Consider the following 21,879-nt stretch of genomic DNA (forward strand, 5'->3'; position numbering starts at 1 on the left):
ATCATGCACAGACTCCCCTTGAGGAGACCGTTACAAATGCAGATTCAGATCCTCCCCCATGACCCCTGACCTCGAGCCCAGCAGGGATCTGCATTTTTAAGGGCACCTGGGGTCATTCTGATGCAGGTGGGTTCTGAGAAACACCAACTGGGAAGCTAGGGGAGAGGGCGGGGCTCCGGACCACTTACCTTTCCTTCTCTTCCACCTGAGGTAGACCATCAGTCCCAAAATTGTGATTTTCAGCACAGCACTGGCCAGTGCCACCCCAACCACAGGTTCCAGACTCGGGGACTGAGACTCTGAGTTCCTCTTGCCCCCTGAGTCCCTGCAGTCGACTGTGGTCGTGGTGGCAGTGGTGGTGGCAGCAGTGGTGGTAGGGCCCAGGGTGGTTGTCTTGACGGCTGAAAAGACATGAGATATAAGCAAATTCTCCCTTGGGGGTGTGGCAGTATCTGGGTGAAACTGTCACATCTTGTTCCCTAGTTTGGGGAATGTTGGGGGTGGGGAGCAACTCTCTGGAGCTCTCACAAGGGAGGGGAGTAACAGGGGAAATGCTGAAGGCTTAGAGTCCAGATCATGCAGTTTAAATCCTGACTCTCCCACCAATCACTGTTGTGACCACAGAACCTCATTTCATCACGGGATGAAATGGCTAAATCTCAGGATTAAAAAAAATTTTTAAATTGTGGTAAAAGACACAGAACATAAAATGTACCATTTTAACCATATTTAAGTGTACAGTTCAGTGGCATTATGTACATTTACATTGTTGTGCAACCCTTACCACCATCCATCTCCAGAGTGTTTTCATCTTCCCAAACTGAAAACTCTGTCCCCATTAAACACTAACTCACCATTCCCTCTTCCTCCAGCCCCTGGAAACCACCATTCTACCTTCTGTGTCTTTGAATTTGATTACTCTAGAGATGACGTATAAGTGGAAACAAACAGTATTTGTCCTTTAAACATGGTTGTTTTAATATGTGAAAAAACATCTACAAAGCACCTGGTGTATATAGAATGTGCTTTTAAGGTTAAATGCACATTTAAGTCCAAGAAAAAGATTGTACCTTCTTTTAATGGACCATAAAAAATTGACCAAATATTCAGCCAAAGAAAAAAGATCCAATTCCAATATTACCTTCAGGTCAGTGTGGATGGAATTCACTGTCCACTCTTACTAGAAATTAATAATAAAAATATTAATACCATTCCTCAATTGAAAAATTAAAATATAATCAAAGAAAAAATATAGTAACATGTCAGATAAAATAAAACTGATAGTAATGCATATTAAAAGCAAAACAAAACTAAAGCTACACTCAAAGTTAACTTCACAGTAGTAAACACTCTCATTATTTTAGGTGCAAAGAATATTAAAAGTGAAATTTTCAATTTCCAGAGAAAATGTACCAAAAACAGAGAGGAGCCAGCCCTAAGGAAACTCAGAGTTAGAAAGTGATGAAAACCTATGTTGGAATAAATTTATTAGGAAGTAGAACAGTGGTAGGAATAATAAATGCAAGAAGTGGTTATTTAGGGGAAAAAACACAAAAAAACTGACAAGACTCTTGCAAACCTAACGAGAAAGAAAGAGGCCATTGAAATCATGATTGAGCATGTGCTCAGTTACAGGTTGATAAGTCTAAGGACCTCTGTGAAGTGGATTATTTTCTGAAACAATAAAAAATTTGACAGGAGATCTCGTTAAGATGGCAGCATAAGCAGACTCTGAACTCACCTCCTCCCATGAACACAACCAGGTTACAACTATTTTTGGAAAAATTACTCTGGAGAGAAAACTGAAAACTGGAAAAAAGAACACCCAGAACAAGTGACAGCCCTGACTAAGCTAGAAGAGGCAGAAATTCCTGCTGGAGAGGAAAAAAGCCACCTTTGGGAGCAGTGGAGCATCTCAGCTGGCCAGGCGGGAGCCACCCTAAGGTACGTAGCCCTCCCTGGAGGAGTGAGGTCCGGAGCTGTGGCCGATACTGCTATAAGCATCCTTCAGACTCAGCCCAACTGAGACAAGGGTCTTACTGTCTGGCTTCACTGGCTATTAACTGCAGCGAGGATACCCTCAGAAAGGCTGTCGGCCAAAAGCCGAAAAGACCTGGGTCTTAAAGGGCCCACACACAAACTCACTCATTGCAGGAAACTAAAATCACCAGAGAGAAGGCTGACAGTCCTTTGGTGAAATGAGACTCACCTGGTGGGCTCTGGGGGTATCTTGATGAGAGGAGGGACCTCTCCAGAGACTGACACATTGGTGGGGCCATTGTTCTGAGCTGGTCCAGGTGTGCTGACACAGACCCCAGGTGGGCGCCATTGAGGTTCTTCCCTTTGCCTGTTAGCCCAGGGATCTGCCACACCCAGTAGAGCACAGATTTAATCCAGGGCAGGCAGCCCACCCTAGGGACCGGCCCCACCCAACAGCAAGTCCTCAGGGTACTTTTTGGCCTGCAATGACTGGGTGCCTTGATCCTCTACAGACAGGTGAATGTGTCTGCCTCTGTGGGGCAGGGCCTGTGTGAGGACCAGGTGAACTGTGGGGGGCATTGGTAGAGAGGCAGGGACCTCTGCTGTGCAGCATCAGGGTACAATCCAGGGAGTTGGCAAGTGTACACAGACCAGACTGTGTTGACAGGTGTGTGTGGTCCTGTGGGGGGTGAGGCTTAGCAGCAGCAGCAGACCTGTGCTTCACAAATAGCCATAAAAAGGATAAGCCCCACCTTCCAAAGCCTGAAACAACTGAGTGCTCCCATGCCTGAGGCCAGCCCCACTCAGCTGCACTCCTAAGAGAACTGACAACAGCCTTGTAGGCCTGAAGCCTATCACAACTGTAAGCCCCTGAGCCTAGCAACCAATTAAGAGGAAAACTGAAAGAGGAATGTGCTCACAGACTTTGTAGCTAATGGTGCTGAGGCTCCCCAAACTGGATTTACAAACAGTTGGCCAGGGAAGGAAAGACTAGATTCCCTGGGCACCTGAAGTAAGAGCAACCCTGCCACAGCAGAAAGATGCAAGTAGCCCACAAAGGAGTCACTCCTAGATCATTTTGACTGGTGATGAGAGGCAAGCACACTTCTGGGCCTCATAAGGCATCTCATACATAAGGCCACTTCTCCAAGATCAGGAGATGTAGCCGACTCACCTAATACATAGAAATAAGCATAGAGAAAGAAGCATAATGAGGAGACAAAGGAATACTTTCCAAGCAAGGGAACAGGACAAAACCCCAGAAAAAGGACTAAATGAAACAGAAACAAGCGACCTACTAGACAAAGAGTTCAAACAAAATATCATAAGGAGGGTCACAGATATTGCGAGAATTCGGGATGAACACAGTGAGCTCATCAGCAAAGAACTAGAAAATATAAAAAAGAACCGATCAGAAATGAAGCATACAATACTGGAAATGAAAAATTCACTAAAGGGACTCAATAGGAGAGTAGAGGATGCAGAAGAATGGATCAGTGAGCCAGATAAAAGACTGGAAGAAATCACACAAGCTGAACAGAAAAAAGAAAAAAGAATTAGACAGAATGAGAACAGTCTAAGGGAACTCCGGGACAATATCAAGCACGCTAGCATTTGGATTATAGGTGTTCCAGAAGGAGAAGAGAGAGACAAACGAGCAGAAAATTTATTTGAAGAAATAATAGATGAAAATTTTCCTAACCTAAGGAAGGAAACATACATCCAAGAACAGGAAGCACAGAGAGCTCCAAACAAGAGAAGCCCGAAGAGGCCCACACCAAGACATATTATAATTAAAATGTCCAAAATTAAAGATAAAGAGATAATCCTAAAAGTAGCAAGAGAAAGGCCACAAGTGACATACAAAGGAAAGCCCATAAGGCTATCAGCGGACTTCTCAGCCAAAACCCTACAGGCGAGAAGAGAATGGCACAACATATTTAAAGTGCTAAAAGCAAAAAAACCTACAGCCAAGAATACTCTATCCTACAGCCAAGAATACTCTATCCATCAAGGTTGTCATTCAGAATTGAAGGAGAGATAAAGAGCATCCCAGACAAGCAAAAAACTAAAGGAGTTTATCACCAAGAAACCAGTTCTACAAGAAATGCTGAAGGGACTTATTTAAGTGGGAAAGCAATGACCACAAATAGAGATTAAAAAATTATTTAAAAAAAACACAAAAACCAGGCAATAAAATCACTTGTAAAGGTAAAAATATAGTAAAGGTAGCAGGTCAACTACCTGTGAAGACAATATGAAGGTTAAAAGACAAATGTACTAAAATCACCTATTTCAATGATAAGAGGGTAATGGATAGACACACACTAAACAAGAGACTATATATAATTTGAAAAACATAAAGTGTGGCAGGAGGAGAGTGAAAAAGTAGCGCTCTTAGAGGTCAAGGTAAAGAGTCTATCAACTCAATATAGACTGTTATATACATAAAATATTAAATAGGATCCTCATGGTAATCACAAATGAGAAACCTATAATAAGTAAGCAAAAAAGTAAGACAAAAGAAATCAAACATATTACTAAAGAAAGCCATCAAACTGCAAGGGAAGAGAGCAAGAGAAAAAGAAAGGAACAGAGGAGAACTACTAAAACACTCAGAAAAAAAGTAACAAAATGGCAATAAATACATATTTATCAATAGCTGCTATAAACGTCAATGGACTAAATGCTCCAACCAAATACCATAGGGTGGCCAATTGGATAAAAAACAAGATCCATGTATACGCTGCATACAAGAGACACACTTCAGACCTAAAGACATTCTCAAACTGAAAGTGAAAGGATGGGAAAATATATTCCATACAAATGGCAAAGAAAAGAAAGCAAGGGTAGCAATACTTATATCAGACAAAATAGACTTAAAACAAAAACTGTAACAAGAGACAAAGACTGGCACTACATGGTGATAAAGGGAACAATCCAGCAAGAAGATATGACATTTGTAAATATCTATGCACCCAACATAGGAACACTTAAAGATATAAATCAATTATTAACAGACGTAAAAGGAGAAATAGACAGTAACACAATAATAGCAGGAGACTTTAACACTCCACTTACACCAATGGGTAGATCATCCAAACAGAAGATCAGTAAGGAAACACTGGCCTTAAAGGACACATTAGACTAGATGGACTTAATAGACATATACAGAACATTCCATCCCCAAACCACGGAATACATATTATTTTTCAAACACACATGGAACATTCTCCAGGATTGATCACATATTAGGTCACAAAACAAATCTCAATAAATATAAGAAGATTGAAATAAAACCATGCATCTTTTCTGACCACAAGGGTATGAAACTAGAAATCAACTACAGGAAGAAAACCAGAAAAGCCACAAAAATTTGGAGACTAAACAAAATGCTACTGAACAATGATTGGGTCAATGAAGAAATCAAGGGAGAAATCAAAAAATTCCTGGAGACAAATGAAAATGAGAATACGACATGCCAAAATCTGTGGGATACAGCAAAAGCAGTTCTAACAGGGAAGTTTATAGCAATTCAGGCCTACCTCAACAAAGAAGAAAAATCCCAAATAAACAATCTACAAGTGCATCTAAACGTACTGGAAAAAAGAAGAACAAACAAAGGCCAAATCAGCAGAAGGAAGGAAATAATAAAAATCAGAGCAGAAATAAATGAAATAGAGACTAAAAAACAACAGAAAAAATTAATGAAACCAAGAGTTTGAAAAGATAAACAAAATTGACAAACCCTTAGCTAGACTCACCAAGAAAAAAAGAGAGAAGGCTCAAATCAATAAAATCAGAAATGAAAGAGGAGAGATTACAGTGGACACCTCAGAAATACAAAATATAATAAGAGAATACTATGAAAAGCTATATACCAACAAATTGGATAATCTAGGAGAAATGGATAAATTCTTAGAAACACACAACCTTCCAAAACTGGACCAAGAAGAAGTAGAGAATTTGAATAGACAAATCACCAGTAAGGAGATCAAAACAGCAATCAAAAACCTCCCAAAAATTAGAAGTCCAGGACCAGATGGCTTCCCTGGTGAATTCCACCAAACATTCAAAGACGACTTAATACCTATCTTTCTCAAACTCTTCCAAAACATTGAAGTGGAGGGGAGGCTTCCTAACTCATTCTACGAAGCCAACATTATCCTGATGTCAAAACCAGACAAGGGCAACACAAAAAAAGAAAATTACAGGCCAATATCACTGATGAACATTGATGCAAAAATCCTGAACAAAATACTAGCAAATCAAATACAACGATACATTAAAAACATCATACATCATGATGAAGTGGGTTTCATTCCAGAGATGCAGGGATGGTTCAATATCTGCAAATCTATCAATGTGATACACTACATTAAGAAAATGAAGAATAAAAATCACATGATCATCTCAATAGGTGCAGAGAAAGCATTTGAGAAGATATAGCGTCCATTTATGATAAAAACTCTAAATAAAATGGGTATAGAAGGAAAATACCTCAACATAATAAAGCCCATATATGACAAACCCACAGCAAACATCATTCTCAATGGAGAAAAACTGAAAGCTATTCTTCTAAGAAGAGGAACCAGACAAGGACACCCACTGTCACTACTCTTATTTAACATAGTATTGGAAGTCCTAGCCAGAGAAATCAGGCAAGAAAAAGCAATAAAAGGGATCCACATTGAAAAAGAAGAAGCAAAACTGTCACTCTTTGGAGATGACATTATTTTATATATAGGAAACCCTAAAGAATCCACTAAAAGACTTTTAGAAACAATAAATGAATACAATCAAATTGTGGGATGCAAAATAAACATGCAAAAATTGGTTGCATTTCTATATACTAACAATGAACTAGCAGAAAAAGAAATTAAGAATACAATCCCATTTACAACTGCAACAAAAAGAATAAAATATCTAGGAATAAACTTAACCAAAACCTGAAAACTATAAAATATTCTTGAAAGAAATTGAAGAAGACACACAGAAATGGAAAGATATTCCATGTTCTTAGATTGGCAGAATTAACATTGTTAAAATGTCCATACTTCCTAAGGCAATCTATAGATTCAACACAATCCCTATCAAAGTTCCAACAACATTTTTCACAGAAATAGAACAAAGAATCCTAAAATTTATATAGAACAACAAAAGACCCCGAGCGCCAGTTTGGGACGCCAAAGGATTCCTGAGAAAAAAGAACAAAGCTGGAGGTATCACACACCCTGATTTCAAAATATACTACAAAGCCATAGCAACCAAAACAGCATGGTACTGGCACAAAAACAGACACACAGATCAGTGGAACAGAATCGAGAGTCCAGAAATAATCCCACACATTTATGGACAGCTAATATTCCACAAGAGAGCCAAGAGCATACGATGGAGAAAGGAGAGTCTCTTCAATAAATGGTGTTGGGAAAACTGGACAGCCACATGCAAAAGAATAAAAGTAGACCATTCCCTTACACTATGCACTAAAATCAACTCAAAATGGATTAAAGACTTGAATGTAAGACCCAAAACCATGAAACTTTTAGAAGAAAATATAAGCAGTATGCTCTTTGACATCGGTCTTAGCAGCATATTTTCAAGTACCATGTCTGACCGGACAATGGAAACAAAAGATAAAAATGAATCAGTGGGACTACATTGAACTAAAAAGCTTCTGCACAGCAAAGAAAACCATCAACAAAATGAAAAGACAACCTAACAATTGGGAGAAGATATTTGCAAACGATATATCAGATAAGGGGTTAGTATCCAAAATATACAAAGAACTCACACATCTCAACAACAAAAAACCCAACAAACCAATTAAAAAATGGGCAAAAGATATGAACAGAGATTTCTCCAAAGAAGATATACGGATGGCCAACAGGCATATGAAAAGATGTTCAACATCATTAGCTATCAGGGAAATGCAAATCAAAATTACAATGAGGTATCACCTCACTCCGGTCAGAATGGCTATAATAACAACACAGGACACAACAAATGTTGGAGAGGATGTGGAGAGAAGGGAACGCTTGTACACTGCTGATGGGAGTGCAAACTGGTGCAGCCACTGTGGAAAGCAGTATGGAGTATCCTCAGAAAATGAAGAATAGATCTACCATATGATCCAGCTATCCCACTGCTGGGTATTTATCCAAAGAACTTGAAAACACAAAGGCATAAAGATACATGCACCCCTATGTTCATTGCAGCATTATACACAATAGCCAAGACTTGGAAGCAACCTAGGGGCCCGTCAAGGGATGAATGGATAAAGAAGATGTCGTATTTATACACAATGGAATACTACTCAGCAATAAGAAATGATGAAATCTGGCCATTTGTGACAACATAGGTGGAACTTGAGGGCATTATGCTGAATGAATATAGGCAGAGGGAGAAAATCAAACACCGTATGATCTCACTCATAAATAGAAGATGAAAACAACGACAAGCAAACACATAACAATGGAGATTGGATTGGTGGTTACCACAGAGGAAGAGGGGGAGGGCAAAAGGGATGATTAGGTTCACATGTGAGGGAATGGACTATAATTAGTTTTTGGGTGGTGAACATGATGTAATCTACACAGAATTTGAAATATATTACGATGAACATCTGAAAGCTATATAATGTTATAATCCAATGTTACTGCAATTAAAAAAATAAGAAAGTTGAAAAAGTTGATTTAAGCAATAGTAAACTATAACTGACAGGTAGACAAAGAAGATGTTAAGAACGCTATGAAAGAACTATCTTTCATAAAGATTTTAAGTTCAGGAGGTTTTATGGGTAAATTCTTGTAAAAATTTAAGGAACAGATTATTCCCACATAGAAGATTCTAGAACAGAGAGAAATATGGAAAACTATGTAATTCTAGTTCACTTCATAAAATGGTAACATAACCCTGATGCTAATATCCATTCATAATTTTTAAAGATGCAGATTAAAACAACAAAGGATAGGTGTTTTTTTAACTGATCTGAGAGGAGGAAAATCCCCAGTATTGGTGAGGATTTGGGGAAAGAGGACCTTCACACAGCTGGAATATAAGTTGGCACAGCCTTTGGGAATGTGTGTGGGACTATCTATCAAAATGTGAAAGATCCGTGCATGCCCTTTGACCCGGTGATTTCAGTGCTAGGAATTTATCCCGTGGAAATGCTGTGCACGTGTTCAAAGGTCTGTGTTCAAGGGTGCTCTTTGCAGCTTTGTTTGTGATGTGACAACAACCTGAATGTCCTTAAATAGGAGACTGATTAGGTAAATGTGATACACTGTACATGGGAGACCGGCAGCCATTTTTTAAACAGGCACAGATGCCTATGTACTGAAATGGAAGGATACCTGAGGTACAGGAAGTAGAAACAGCAAGTTTAGAGCAGAATAGTGTGCAGTTTGATTCTACTGTGTCATATGTCTATATCTACATCTAAATCTACATCTGTATCTATGTCTGTAAGGTGAACATTTCCACGGAAGGAGGTGGTGGCCGGGGAGATAAAGTTGAGAAGGAGGATTTTACTTTTCATTTGACTCCTGTCTGTGTCGTTTGAGCATTTTTTTTTATTATGTGCAAGTATTACCAGTACCTTTATTATTTTCAAAATGCAATATTTATCTTTATCAAAGTTGTATAGGCACATAATTTACAGAGTCAGCAAATTCCACGCAGCTTATAAAAACAGCGACCCTGCATAAGCCTCCTCACTCCTTTCCACTCCCCAGAGGCAACTATTTTCAGCACCTTTAGCTATTTCCTTTGGCATTAACCTCGTATTTCTAAATGACATGCACACACTGCTGTTGCTTGATTTTGTTGTTTTGGGTGGTATCTATTCACTTCCAATATTGAAACTGAGGATTTAGATCTCTTACATCCACATTTTCTCCATCTTACTCAACTTCTCAGCATTTAATTTTATCCCTTTCATGAAGCAGGTCTTCATTTGGCTTCTGGGACAATATTTTCTCTCTTGGTTTTTCTCCTGCCCCCCTAGCAGCTCCTTCTGAGTCTTCTTTGTTGGCTCCTCCTTGTCTTCCCACCTGGACCAGTCACGGTTCAGTCCTAGGACCTCCTCTCTGTCTACACTCACTTCCCAGACAAGCTCCTCCAGTCCCAGGGCATTAACTACCAGCGATATGCTGATGACCCTCAAATTTACACATCCAGCCATATCTCCCTCTGTGCTCCAGACTCAGATCTCACTGCTTGCATCTCACTGCCTCATGGCCTCCATTACTTTCTCCAGTAGCATCTCAAATTTAAAATGTCCTGAACAGAACTCTGGATTCCCTCCCAGACCTGTTCCTCCCCCATTCTCCCTGTCAATAAATGGCAACTCCATTCTTCAAGATGCTCAGGCCAAAAGCCTTAGAATCATCATTGGTTCTTCTTTCTTTCTCACCCCCTACATCCAATCATCTGCAAATCCTGTCTGCTCTGTCTTCACAATATCACCAGCATCTGGCTACTTTTCACCTGCCCTTGCTGTCACCCTGTTGAAGCCACATCATCTCTTACTGGTCTCCCTTCACTTGATCTTGCTCATCATTGTAGTCTTACTCTCCATAGACAGCCAGAGGGACACTTTTACAATGTAGATCAGATCAATGTAGATCAGATCACGGCACTCCTCTGCAGGAAACCCTCACAGGCTCCCGTGACACTCAGAGTGAAAGCTCTTCCCCTGACTTTCAAAGCCACCACAGGACCTGCCCCCACTGCCTGTTCTGATCTCAACTCCTGCCACCCTCAGTGTCTTCATCTTGCTTTAGCCACACTTGTCCCACCTCATGGCCTTGCCCTTGCTGTTCCCTTTTGACCAGATATTCTTCTCCAGATCTCTCCCTCACTTCCTACAGATCTGTGCCTAGGCTGGAATTTTCTGCTGGCTTCTCTAGATCCAGCCCCCAACCCCTCTCTACCCTGCTTTGTGCCTTTGGAGGCTGGTCTTGGTGGACTCCACTCATTGGCTCTCCTGCTTTCTTGTTCCTATTCAGTGGCCAGTAGTAGTCACCAGTGGGAGACAGAAGAGAGAGGAGGGTAGTTCAGGGCATAGCTCTTGTCCCCCTTCCTGACAGGCACTGTATTAGTCAGGGTTCTCCAGAGAAATAAAACCAATAGGATACACAGACATATAGAAAGAGTTTTGTTATGAGGGATTGGCTCACACAATTATGATGGCTGAGAAGTCCTACAATCTGCCATCTGTAAGCTGGAGGCCCAGGAAACCCCATGGTGTAGTTCCAGTGCAAAACTGAAGGCCTGAGAACCAGAGAGGCCAATGTTCTAAGTCTTAGTCTCATTCCGAAGGCCAGAGGACCAGGAGCTTCAATGTCCGACGGCAGGAGAAGATGGATGTCCCAGCTCAAGCAGAGAGCAAGTTTGCCCTTCCTCCACCCTTTTGTTCTGTTTGGGCCCTCAAGAGATTAGATGATGCCCATCCACTGCTCATCTGTACTGAAAACACTCTCACTCTAGGACACAACCAGAAATGATATCTTACCAGCTATCTGGGCATCCCTTAGTCCAGTCAAGTTGGCACTTAGAACTAACCATCATGTTGACTCCATCTTCCTAGAGGCTCACAGCTCCTCTCTGGGGCCCTCTCATGTACTCCAGTCCTCTCTGGGTACCAGTACTTTCTCCCTCCCCTGCTCCTTAGGCCTGTGGCTGCTCCCGGGAGTCTCACCATCCCCCACTGGTTTCCCTACCCTGTGTCCAACTCAAAACTCTCCTCAGTTACCCAGTTTGAGTGGTTTTTCCTGCCAGGACTCTGACTAATGTCCCAGAGGCCTACCCTGTCCCATCTGAATGAAGTAACACCCTAGCCACCTCCATCCCACTGATTCTGCTTCTTTTTCCTCCTTTTCTCCTTTTACCACCAGCTGACATACAGGCAGAATTAATTTCTTTGCTTTTTTTAGTCTTCTTCCTACACTCAAGTGTACGTTCCATCATTGAGCCCTTTTTTGTTTTGTTTTGTTTTTAACTGCTGTTTGCCCAGTGCCCAGCTTAGCACCTGACACATGGCAGGCACTCAGTCAGTGTTTGTTAAGTCAGAGGTGAGACCTCCTGGACCAATCCTCAATTTTCCTTATCTTACCTTTTAGTTTCTGTATTACTTTCCAGTGGCTGCTGTAACGGACCATCACAGTCTGGGTGACTTACAACAACAGAGTTCAATCTCCCACAGCCTAGGACAGCAGCCGGGGATCGAGTGCCAGTGGGCTGCACGCCCTCAGGAGGCTCTGAGGAGGGTCTGTTCCCTGTTCTTCCAGCTCCTGGCGGCCGCCTCACTCCCGTCTCCGTCTCCGTGGCCACACTGCCTGCTCTTCCGTCTGTGTCAAGATCCCTCTGCACATCTCTTCTAAGGACACTGGCGTTTGCATTTGGGTCCCACCCAGATCATCCCAGATAAAATCCTATCTCAAAATCCTTAACTGAGTCACATTTGTCACCATGTAAGGTAATATTCACAGGTTCTGGAAATTCGGATGTGGACGTATCTTTGGGGGCCTCAATTCAACGTGCTACAGTTTCTAAATCTTTGAGCTTTTATTCTACTTTCTCCGAGATTTCTAAAAAATTTGTCTTTCCATCCTTTTATTGAGTTTTCCATCCGTGTTATTACGTCTCTAATTTCCAAGTGCTCTTTTACTGTTTGGAAAGCTCCTTTGTGAAGCACTCTTTCTTGTGACACGTATGCGACCTCTTAACTTCCTGACAATGATGGTTATTTGAAAGTTTTATTTTCCCTCCATTGTTTTGGTTTCTTTTGCTCTCTGCCTTTCATGGGAGAAGCTTTCCCTAAATGTTTAGTCTAAGCATATTTTAAAATGGGATGTTTAACCTCGGCATCCCAGACACAGCTGAGGCGTTGGTGCATCCACAGTGCTGGGGGATTTGGTGTGAGGCCAAGACCCCACTCTCCCTGTGCCCTTGGCTCCCAGCATGCAGAGAGCCGGCTGACTGGAAGCTGTGTGTGTGGGTGGGAGAAAGTGCTTGTCAGTTAGTGGGCTGTAGGGTGATCGGTTAGATTTCTAGGTCTTTTTTGGCCCATCAGATAGATTTCCCAGAGAAGAATCCCCTGATCTTCTGCCCGTGGTGGGGGGACACCAGCCTGGCTGCCTGAGTCCTGGGCGGCATCTGAGGGGGTTGAAGTCTGTAGCATCTCATCAGTTCACCAAATCTCCAGTTTTAAATACTGAACCCTTGCCCCCACTATCCCCAGGGTACTCCCCCCAGTGTCTGTCTAGTTCATCCTTTCTGGAAAGCCCATCTCCAGTCTTCCGCTGGGTGGGAGATGGGGGGATGGAGGTTTCCTGCTTCTTAAAGTGATTTTCAACTAGTCCTCTAGTTTTCAGACCCCTTTTCTGTCCCACTTCTGGGAGTCTTTGTGGCCGCCATTCCTAGACCTTTGGGGGGTTTTGCAGTATAAATCGTCTTTCTTCAGGGTTTCCCAACTGATGGCTTAGGGTTTAGCTCCTTTGGTCTCCTAAGCCAGTTACACTAGTCTATCTGCTTCCAGCTTCCCAAATTTTGTTTTTGTCCACCCAGGTCACATAGTTCTGTCCATGTGGATATTTGTCTTAAAAAATTGCCTTTGCTGTCATTTTAGTCAATTTGGGGAGGCAGGGAGGTAAACATGTGCACATAACCCACTAGCTTGGCCAGAATTTATGCCTTATCTTTATAATAAAAATTATAAAAAATAAACATTCAAAAATAATGTTGCATATTATTAATACAAAGAAAGAATATGGAGGAAAAGTCTTGTGAGATATTTACATAATCTTTGGAAGAACACCCCCAAGGTCTCCTGAGTGAAATAAAATGGGACCCATTCCTGGGTGGGAAGATTGTATATTACACTGATTTCCATTTTTTGTCAATTGCTTTATAGATTTAATGTAATTGTGATATAAAAAACCCCCACGAATGTTTTTCTCAGGACTGGGGAAACTTATTCTAACATCCACGTGAAAGAACAGGCAGGCAACAATAATAAAGCTTTTGAGGAAGAAGTAATGCGGTTAAGTTGGAAATAGTCTTATCAGCCATTGAAATATGATAAGGTCACAATAACTATAACAGTGAGGGAGTGATTTAAGAGAAGACAGACCAGTGAAATAGGACAGACAGACCAGAAATGGATAATGGTCAACAAAAGAACTTAAAAGCCAGGCCTACGAATCAATGGAGGAGAGAAAAAATATTCAATAAATGGGGTGGGGACAATTGATTTGTTTCTTGATATAAAGATCAATTTAATTTTACCTCACACCATGTACCTATGTAATAGCAGGCCCGTCAGGACCAGTTCAGCTGACCCCATCTCTTATCAACAGAGTGGTTAAGATTCAGAAAATACGCAAAGTCCTGTAGCCAGGCCATGTGCAAAAGAAGAAGTCCTGAGCTGAAACGCCCTTGGAACCAAAGATTCTCCTCCCTATGGGACCCAAGGACCAGGACACGACCAGAACTCGGAAGTCGGACTCTTATCAAAAGCGAGGGGTCCCTCATTCAGGAAGATCTGGTGTTAAAATTCCTTCCCCATCTCATCAGAAATGTTTGGAGCCCCATCATAATGTCTATAACCCTGTCATGAATGTTTCAAATCTTAGCATAAATGCTTGAAGCCCACCAATCAAAACCTGTCCCACCAGCATTTCCATGTGCCAGCCTGTTCTCTCTAACACCTTAAATTTTTCCCCAAATCCTGAACTGGGGAGACAGATCTGAGGGCACATGCCCCCTGTCTCCATTCGGATCAATCTTGCAGAATAAAGCTGATCTCTTTTCCCAAGGCTGCTGCCTAATTAATTGGCTTGTTTATGTGCATTGGGCAGAGAACCCCAATTTTGTGCGATAACACGAATAGAAATTCTCACTATATGAAAGAATTTTATTGTGAAAAGTAATCAAATCATACAAAAATTAGAAGAAATTAAAATATCTTCAACCCCCAGTGGAGTATGGAATTTGGGCCTTAGAAATAAAAGAGAACAATTACAAAGGAGAACAACTGATTCGGCCACAAAAATAAAATATCTGTATGTAAAAAAAATCAATCAGCCAACCACAAACTTATCATTTATATTCAGTACAAATATCCCTTTAGTGTGATGTCCTTGCATGGTGGTACTTCACTTGGATTAAAAACGTGTCTTTTTGTTACTTTCTTGTATTTCTTTAAAAATAATGATCATAAATATGCAATGAATTGCATTAATTGAAAGAATGAATTTATTGATGAAAAATCTCATAGTGAATGTGACTGAGAGGAGAAATGAGAAAAGTGAGGAAGATTCAGGAAGGAGGCAGAGGGACCTAAGGAGAGGCCACATCTCTCAGAAGCCACTTAAGGGAACACAGGGAGGGACAGGCAGTATAAATCCAAGGCTTAATCAGGATGAGCCACTTTCTGTTTGCCCTAAAACCAGCCCAGTGGTGCAGACGGGGCAGGAGTTTACAAGCGGAGGCATGGAGAGCATCCTTCCCAAGGGAACAGATATGCAGCACTGACATTGTTTAGAATTGCCAGCCCAAGTCATTATAAAAAGCAAACCGACTTAGAGGATCTTTAGTTTTCCAAAAGATTTTCTACAGACAATGCACCCCTATTGCCAGCGCCTGGGAGAGATCCCTCCCCAACTGTTCTGGAGACAGTTAACCCAGGTTCAAGTTCCCACGCCCCACCCAGAAACAGAGGAAGATGTATTATGTAACTCATGGATTATTAGGTTTAAAACAGGTCAGGACAACAAGATGATCAAGTCAGTGGGTAAGGCCAAGCAATTGGTTAAGAGAGGAGGGTCTGGGGTTAAACCGGGGTCAGATCCCGCCTGTACCCTGAGGGTAACTTTGAGCAGGTGTTTAGGCTCTGGGAGCCTTGGTTTCCCTATCTGTAAAGGGAAGAGGAGAGTAGTACCTGCTGTTACTGTGGGGCCACAGTGCAGGTTAACTGGGGCGATGCACACCCAGGCATTCAGCCAGACACAGTGCACTGTGAGCGGGAGGGGACGTTTTTGTAAACACAGGACCAGAAACAGAATTTGCCACCCCAAAATATGCCTCTTTGGTATAAGGATTATTTTGAGCTGATGATTGTTAAGAAATAGCAGACACAGAAAAAGCTCTGAAAACCTAGTAGAAGTTACCCTTTTGTAAGGAAAATTTACATTTATAAAAGAAATCTCCATTTGTAAGGGTGTCTCCTTCCCTGTGCCAGGAAGAGAAGGATGAGGTAAATCTCTAGAAACTCTTGCCCATGGAGAAGGCAAGGACTGAAATCTGTATAACAACTTTTCACTCATTTATTGTGCTTTTCCTGGTAACCTCCTATAACTGACTACATCTCAACAACAGAGTGTTAAAGCTGATTTTCGGGGGCAGCAAGCCAGCCAGGAGCATGAGCAGAAGAGAAAACTGTGACCCGCCCATTGAAACTCATCCTGCCAGCGCTTCCACATACCAGCCAGCCCTCCTTAATCCCTTAAGCTTCACCCCAAACCTGGACTGGTGAGACAGATGTGAGAGCCTTGCTTCCTGTCTCCTTGCTGATTGACTTCCCAGTAAAGCTTTTTCTTTTCTCAAAAGCCAGTGGCATAATACGTTGGCTTTTTATGTGCATCAAGCATTGAGTCCTCTTATCTGAGAACATTATTGCTGCTGCAGACATGCCTCTTAGTGACCAGCACAGAGGAACAGGATCACAGTGGACAATGGGGACAATGTGAGTAGAACAACACAAGGAGAGGTGGTGGCAGGAGGCAAGGAGGGTAAACAGGATGGACACAGGGGAAGAGGGAGATGGGAAAGTAGAAAAAAGAGGAAGGACTGAGGCAGGAGAGTTGAGGGCCATGTTCTGTGGGGCCGGGTGAGTGGAGGAAGCTGGGAGGTCGGGAAAACAGGTGATGGGCATTGCCAGGGGACAGAGGCTGCTTGGGCCATAACTAGGGACCAACTGTGTGTGCTGGGCTGAGCTCCTGGCTGTGGGGAGACGATAAGGGGCAAACTGGAGTTCCACACAGAGACAAGGGGAGGCATGGCACATCTGGAGAACTCATGTTCCCCATTGTAGGGGGAGGGAAGGGGCAGGGCTAGAGCCCCAGCTTAGAGCAAGAAAGGAGGATAACTGGGGAGCCTGGGAGATGCTGAGGCCTGGGGAGTGAGGATGGGGGCTGGACCTGGAGGGGGCAATGAGGAGAAGTGGAAAGGAAGGCAGCCCAGGTTTGGAGAAGATTTAGGTGAAAAGGGTAAAGTTGTCAGAGGCCTGGGGAAGAGTGTTGGAGGAGAGAGGGAGAGGAGTTTGAGAGAAGGGTCAGGGAGAGAGGGCCTGGGTCAGGCCTGGGGGATGAGGGTGTCTGTGGCCTGCAGGAGCCTCAGTGGGGTGGGCGTGGCAGCTGCCAGGGCAGCTGGACTCACCGCGGGTGATCGTGAGGTTGGTCCCCAGGATGGACTGCCACACCTCCCTGCGGCCAATCAGTGTGTTCAACTGGACACGGCAGAAGTAGATACTCTCGTCCTCCCTCCGCAGGTTCGAGATCTGGAGGAAGCCGGTCTTTGAACCCTCCGTCCAGTTCAGGAAGAGCCGGTTCTCATAATCCTTATGGATGAAACGAGGGGTCATGTTGTAGATGAACTCCCCATGGAAGTGCTTCCGTCTCCAGGATATACTCAAGTTGTGAACCTCGGTTAACTCCCAGGGGCGATTGAAGGAGAAGGGGATGTGGATGGAGCCACCCTGGGGGGCTGAGAGGTGCTCTGGTTGGTCGACCCCATAGCCAGTCTTTGGATTGGATCCTGGCAAGCTACCTAGAGGAGAGAGGGAGGAGGAGAGAGTTTGAAGCCATTGGGAGAGACAAAGATAACCCCAGGGGGTCTGGCACCTTCGCCCACGGGCATTAGGGTGACAGATGGTAGGACAGGCCCTCTGGCCTGGATGACCCCTCTCCAGGCTTGGGATAGGGAGGAGGTGAGGGGCTGGAGGGGACCCAGCACTGCGGGAACAGCCCTTAGTTAGGGGTGGGAGGCCTGGCTGGCAACCCCAGACAGCCCCTTCCAGGGACTCCTCCCATGGCCTCAGGCAGAGCCAGGGTGGTCCCAGCTACTCACCAGCCTGCAAAGATGCCAGCAGCAGCAGCAGCAGCAGGGGCAGCCCCACCGCCCTGCTCTCCTCCAGGGAGATGAGAAGACAAGCAGCACTGTAGGGAGGCCCTATGGAGGGGTCACCTGAGGGAAATCTTGGCATCTGGAGAGCAAGGATCAGCCTTCTCTACAGGACAGAGGGAGGGTGGGAGGCTTCCTCAAACGTGCCCACCCCCAAGTGACCAGCACTTCCTTCATCAGTCTGGCTTCTCCTTTTCCTGTGTTTCAAAAGAGGCTTCCTTGTTGTCAGTGCAAAGAGAGCCTGATATAGATCCCCAGCCCCCATCTTCATGCTGAAGGGCGTGGTCCTGACCTTGGCTGGAGCCTCTCCTCTCCCACCTCAACTCCCTGCCTCTGCCAGCCCCCTTGGCATCTCCTTAGGCATCAGTCTCTGTCTCTCTCTGTCTCTCACTCTCTTCCTTTGCTCTGGTTCCCTCAGTGTCTCCCAGTCTCTGTCTCTCTCTCTCATCCCAGGGGAGGGGTCGGCAGCAGCACAGCTCAGGGTCTTCAGTGAGAGGAAAGCGGCCATGAGTCTCTACCCAGCTGCAGCCCCATAGAGAGAAGGAGGAGGGCGCCGATGGTGGTCAGACACCCTCAGCCCCAGCCCCAGTGCCACCAGGGGCTCCCTTGCAGTTCCAGGCAGAACCAAAGCTGGCCAAACCCCTTCCTGCCCCTGGTCTGCTCCCTACGTGCAGTCTCACACCCTCCCTGAGGTTAAGAGGTGAGGGTGGGCTGACATTCTCACCTCCCCAGGGAGTGGACCTTCTGGAGGCCACACCTTGACCCACAGAAGGCAAGACTGGACCTGCAGGACACTCTTTCCTTGCCACTCCACAGATGAGGAGACCAGGCTCACAGAAGCCTTGCCCAGGTCCATGGGTCTCAAGTTGCTGGTCCAGGACTCACATTCCAGTCTTGCTGAGTCCACAGAGCCTTCTGCTCCTTCTAGATACTTCTACATGGTTGCACCACAGAATCTCTGGGCCTCAACTTCTAAACGGAGTGTTCCGGGGGTGAGCCCCAGGAGGCTGTAGTTTTACAATGCTGCTTAGGCGATTCCACTCACAGCTGTGAGATCCCTGGCTAATCCAGGGCCTGCCTTGGACAGAGCAGGAAATGAAGACTCACGGCAGTAATGTCATCCTGGTGATAGTCCCTGGGACCATCTGGAATAGAGGACACTGCCAGCCTGTGACTGGTGGAGGACTGGAGTGAAAGATTGGGGCCTGGGACCTTTCGTGGCCCACAGGGCTGGCTTTGTAGGAGGCTCTGCCTCACCCCCGTCCCAGGATGAGGTTGGAATCTGCTTACTGAGAAGTCAGTGGGAGTGAGGGGACTTGATTTCATCAGAGGAATTGGCCTGAGTCTTCTGGAGGTGGAAGCAAGCAGACGGACTTCCTTTCTCCTTTTCTCAGTTTCCTCCTCCGTCTTAATAGTTTTCTTCCTTGCTTCTCCCATGGCCAGCCCAGCAGCCCCAGCTCTCTTTCTGTGTCTGCTTTTCTTATCCCTCCTCCCAGGCCTGAGAAGAGAGGTTCTGCATTTTCATGGAGTCCCCTTATCTGAGTCAGGTCTTAAATATCCATTGCCTCATTTTCAGCTTTACATTCTGTGGTGGACGTATCATTATCTTCATTTTACTCATGAGGAAACAGAGTCACAGAAACTTAATGGCATGGTGTCTTCTGGGCTATGAAAGGTGCTTGGGTGAATTGGAAACAATTGGAATGGTAGGCAGAAGAGAGGACAAGGGACCCAGTGACTCCTTGGTAGGGCCTCTGGAGGGTGGCCTGCTCTGTCTGAGGCATGACATCTGGGTTCCAATCTTGCCTTATCTCACTGGCCATGGAGCCTGGCTGGCTGGTCTCCTCCTTGCCAGGCTGTCCTAGAAGGGTGCAGGACCCCATCAGGGGTGTCACTGCCCATTCTGTTGAGTACCGGAAAACTTTTACAAAAGAGGTTCTGGATAACTTTCATATAGTAACAGCTTTTCAGGTGCCTCGGGCTCTGCTCCTTCCCCATATGGTCTCCTTAGAGGCAAGTTGCACATTTCATGTCACGTTTAAGCCCTTGGACCCATTTGGATGCCCATAAGTCTAGAAGTTGTGAGGTGTGATTTCTGCTCAGGGATGGTGTGTGGTCTCCTGGTTTGTTCATCCTCCTTTTGCCAGCAGAAATGAGAGGGTCTGGGAATGAGCCTTGAGCTGTGGCTCTACTCACAGAGGGGCTTCTGGGAAGAGGAGGGCCTGGAGTTTTGTGATTCAAAGATGGGCAGAGCCTAAAAGTAACCCTTTAGCCCAGTGGGTGGTCATGGGGAAGGAGTCAGAAGCAGTGTGATCAGGAGCAGGACAGAGTGAGGGCAGGAGCTGTGGACTACGTTTTGAGAACACTGTCTTAGATCTTCTCCAAGTTCTCCCAAGCTACCATTCTCCCTTCCTCACTGGCCACATCCATCACTGCCCCAACTCCTTGCCTCTCAGTGGTACCTCACCTGCTCCTGTATTTCCCCCAAGATCAGGAATAAGTCAAAGACATCTCTTCTCACTACCTTCATTCACTGTGTTGAAGGATGTGGCCCATGCCATAAGGGAAGAAAAAAAAATATTCTGTGCACATGTATTTGCCATCCATTCAAAGCAGGGCCAATTGTATTAACTATTTTTTCTTATGTTTTGTATTGCTCATACTCTGGCATTTGTGGCCTCACTGACGGGAGAGACTGCCCCTCCAAGGGCTAGCCAATTCTTAGAGACAGCATAGGGCTCTCCTGGGAGCATGCCTTTCATATGCAAACTAACCAATCCAGGGCCCACACTCTAAACCACCTCCTTTATCTAACTCACACACCAAGGCAATATTTCCTCTGCCCTAAATCAACCCTGGGCCAGGTACCAGACAACTAGAGACAGCACCTATAGCCCAAAGCCCACCAGAATTTGTCAAATTGGCCAATCCTAAGCTGTTTCCCCTGTCCTGCCTTGTCTTTCTAGTGGAAAATACAATAAAGGCTGTAGTGTACTCTTCCCTCTCCTTCTTGCTTCTGTCTCCTGACTGACTCTACTGCTTCCCCAGAGGACCCTGTATGGTGTGGTGTGCTCCTTGCCCTCAGGAAATGTAACTAATAAAAGCCTTCTTTCAATTGAAAGCCCAGAAATAAAACCACACATCTATGGACAGCTTATTTTTGACAAAGGAGCTGAGGGCATACAATGGAGAAAAGAAAGTCTTTTCAACAAATGGTGCTGGGAAAACTGGAAAGCCACGTGTAAAAGAATGAAAATTGACCATTCTTTTCACCATTCACCAAAATAAACTCAAAATGGATCAAAGACCTAAAGGTGAGACCTGAAACCATAAGGCTTCTGGAAGAAAACGTAGGCAGTACACTCTTTGACATCAGTATTGAAAGGATCTTTTTGGACACCATGCCTTCTCAGAGAAGGGAAACAATAGAAAGAATAAACAAATGGGACTTCATCAGACTAAAGAGCTTCTTCAAGGCAAATGAAAACAGGATTGAAACAAAAAAACAAGCCACTAACTGGGAAAAAATATTTGCAAGTCATACATCTGAGAAAGGCTTAATATCCATAATACATGAAGAACTCTTACAACTCAACAACAAAAAATCAAACAACCCGATCAAAAAATGAGCTGGAGACATGAACAGACATTTCTCCACAGAAGATATACGGATGGCCAATAGGCACATGAAAAGATGATCATCATCACTGATCA

The 21,879-nt window shown here is 44.2% G+C and overlaps 1 protein-coding gene across 13 annotated transcripts in view; it reads right to left on the minus strand.

The window, feature by feature from the left end:
• Positions 1-18,386, minus strand: part of LOC103544533 (paired immunoglobulin-like type 2 receptor beta) — a 47,966-nt gene extending 29,580 nt beyond the window's left edge. For all 13 annotated transcript variants that reach the window (XR_011524344.1, XR_011524348.1, XR_011524343.1 and 10 more), the window contains exons 1-3: positions 18,112-18,386; positions 17,422-17,811; positions 189-401 (exon numbers count right to left, since the gene is read on the minus strand). Coding sequence is in view for 6 of the 13 variants with exons in the window: in XM_070566272.1 (XP_070422373.1) it covers positions 189-401; positions 17,422-17,811; positions 18,112-18,247 (739 nt within the window). In the remaining 7 variants the exon portion in view is untranslated. The remainder of the gene's footprint in view (positions 1-188; positions 402-17,421; positions 17,812-18,111) is intronic.
• Positions 18,387-21,879: the final 3,493 nt, after the last annotated feature.

This window comes from Equus przewalskii, chromosome 12 (assembly GCF_037783145.1).
Source record: "Equus przewalskii isolate Varuska chromosome 12, EquPr2, whole genome shotgun sequence".
NCBI classification, from domain to species: domain Eukaryota; kingdom Metazoa; phylum Chordata; class Mammalia; order Perissodactyla; family Equidae; genus Equus; species Equus przewalskii.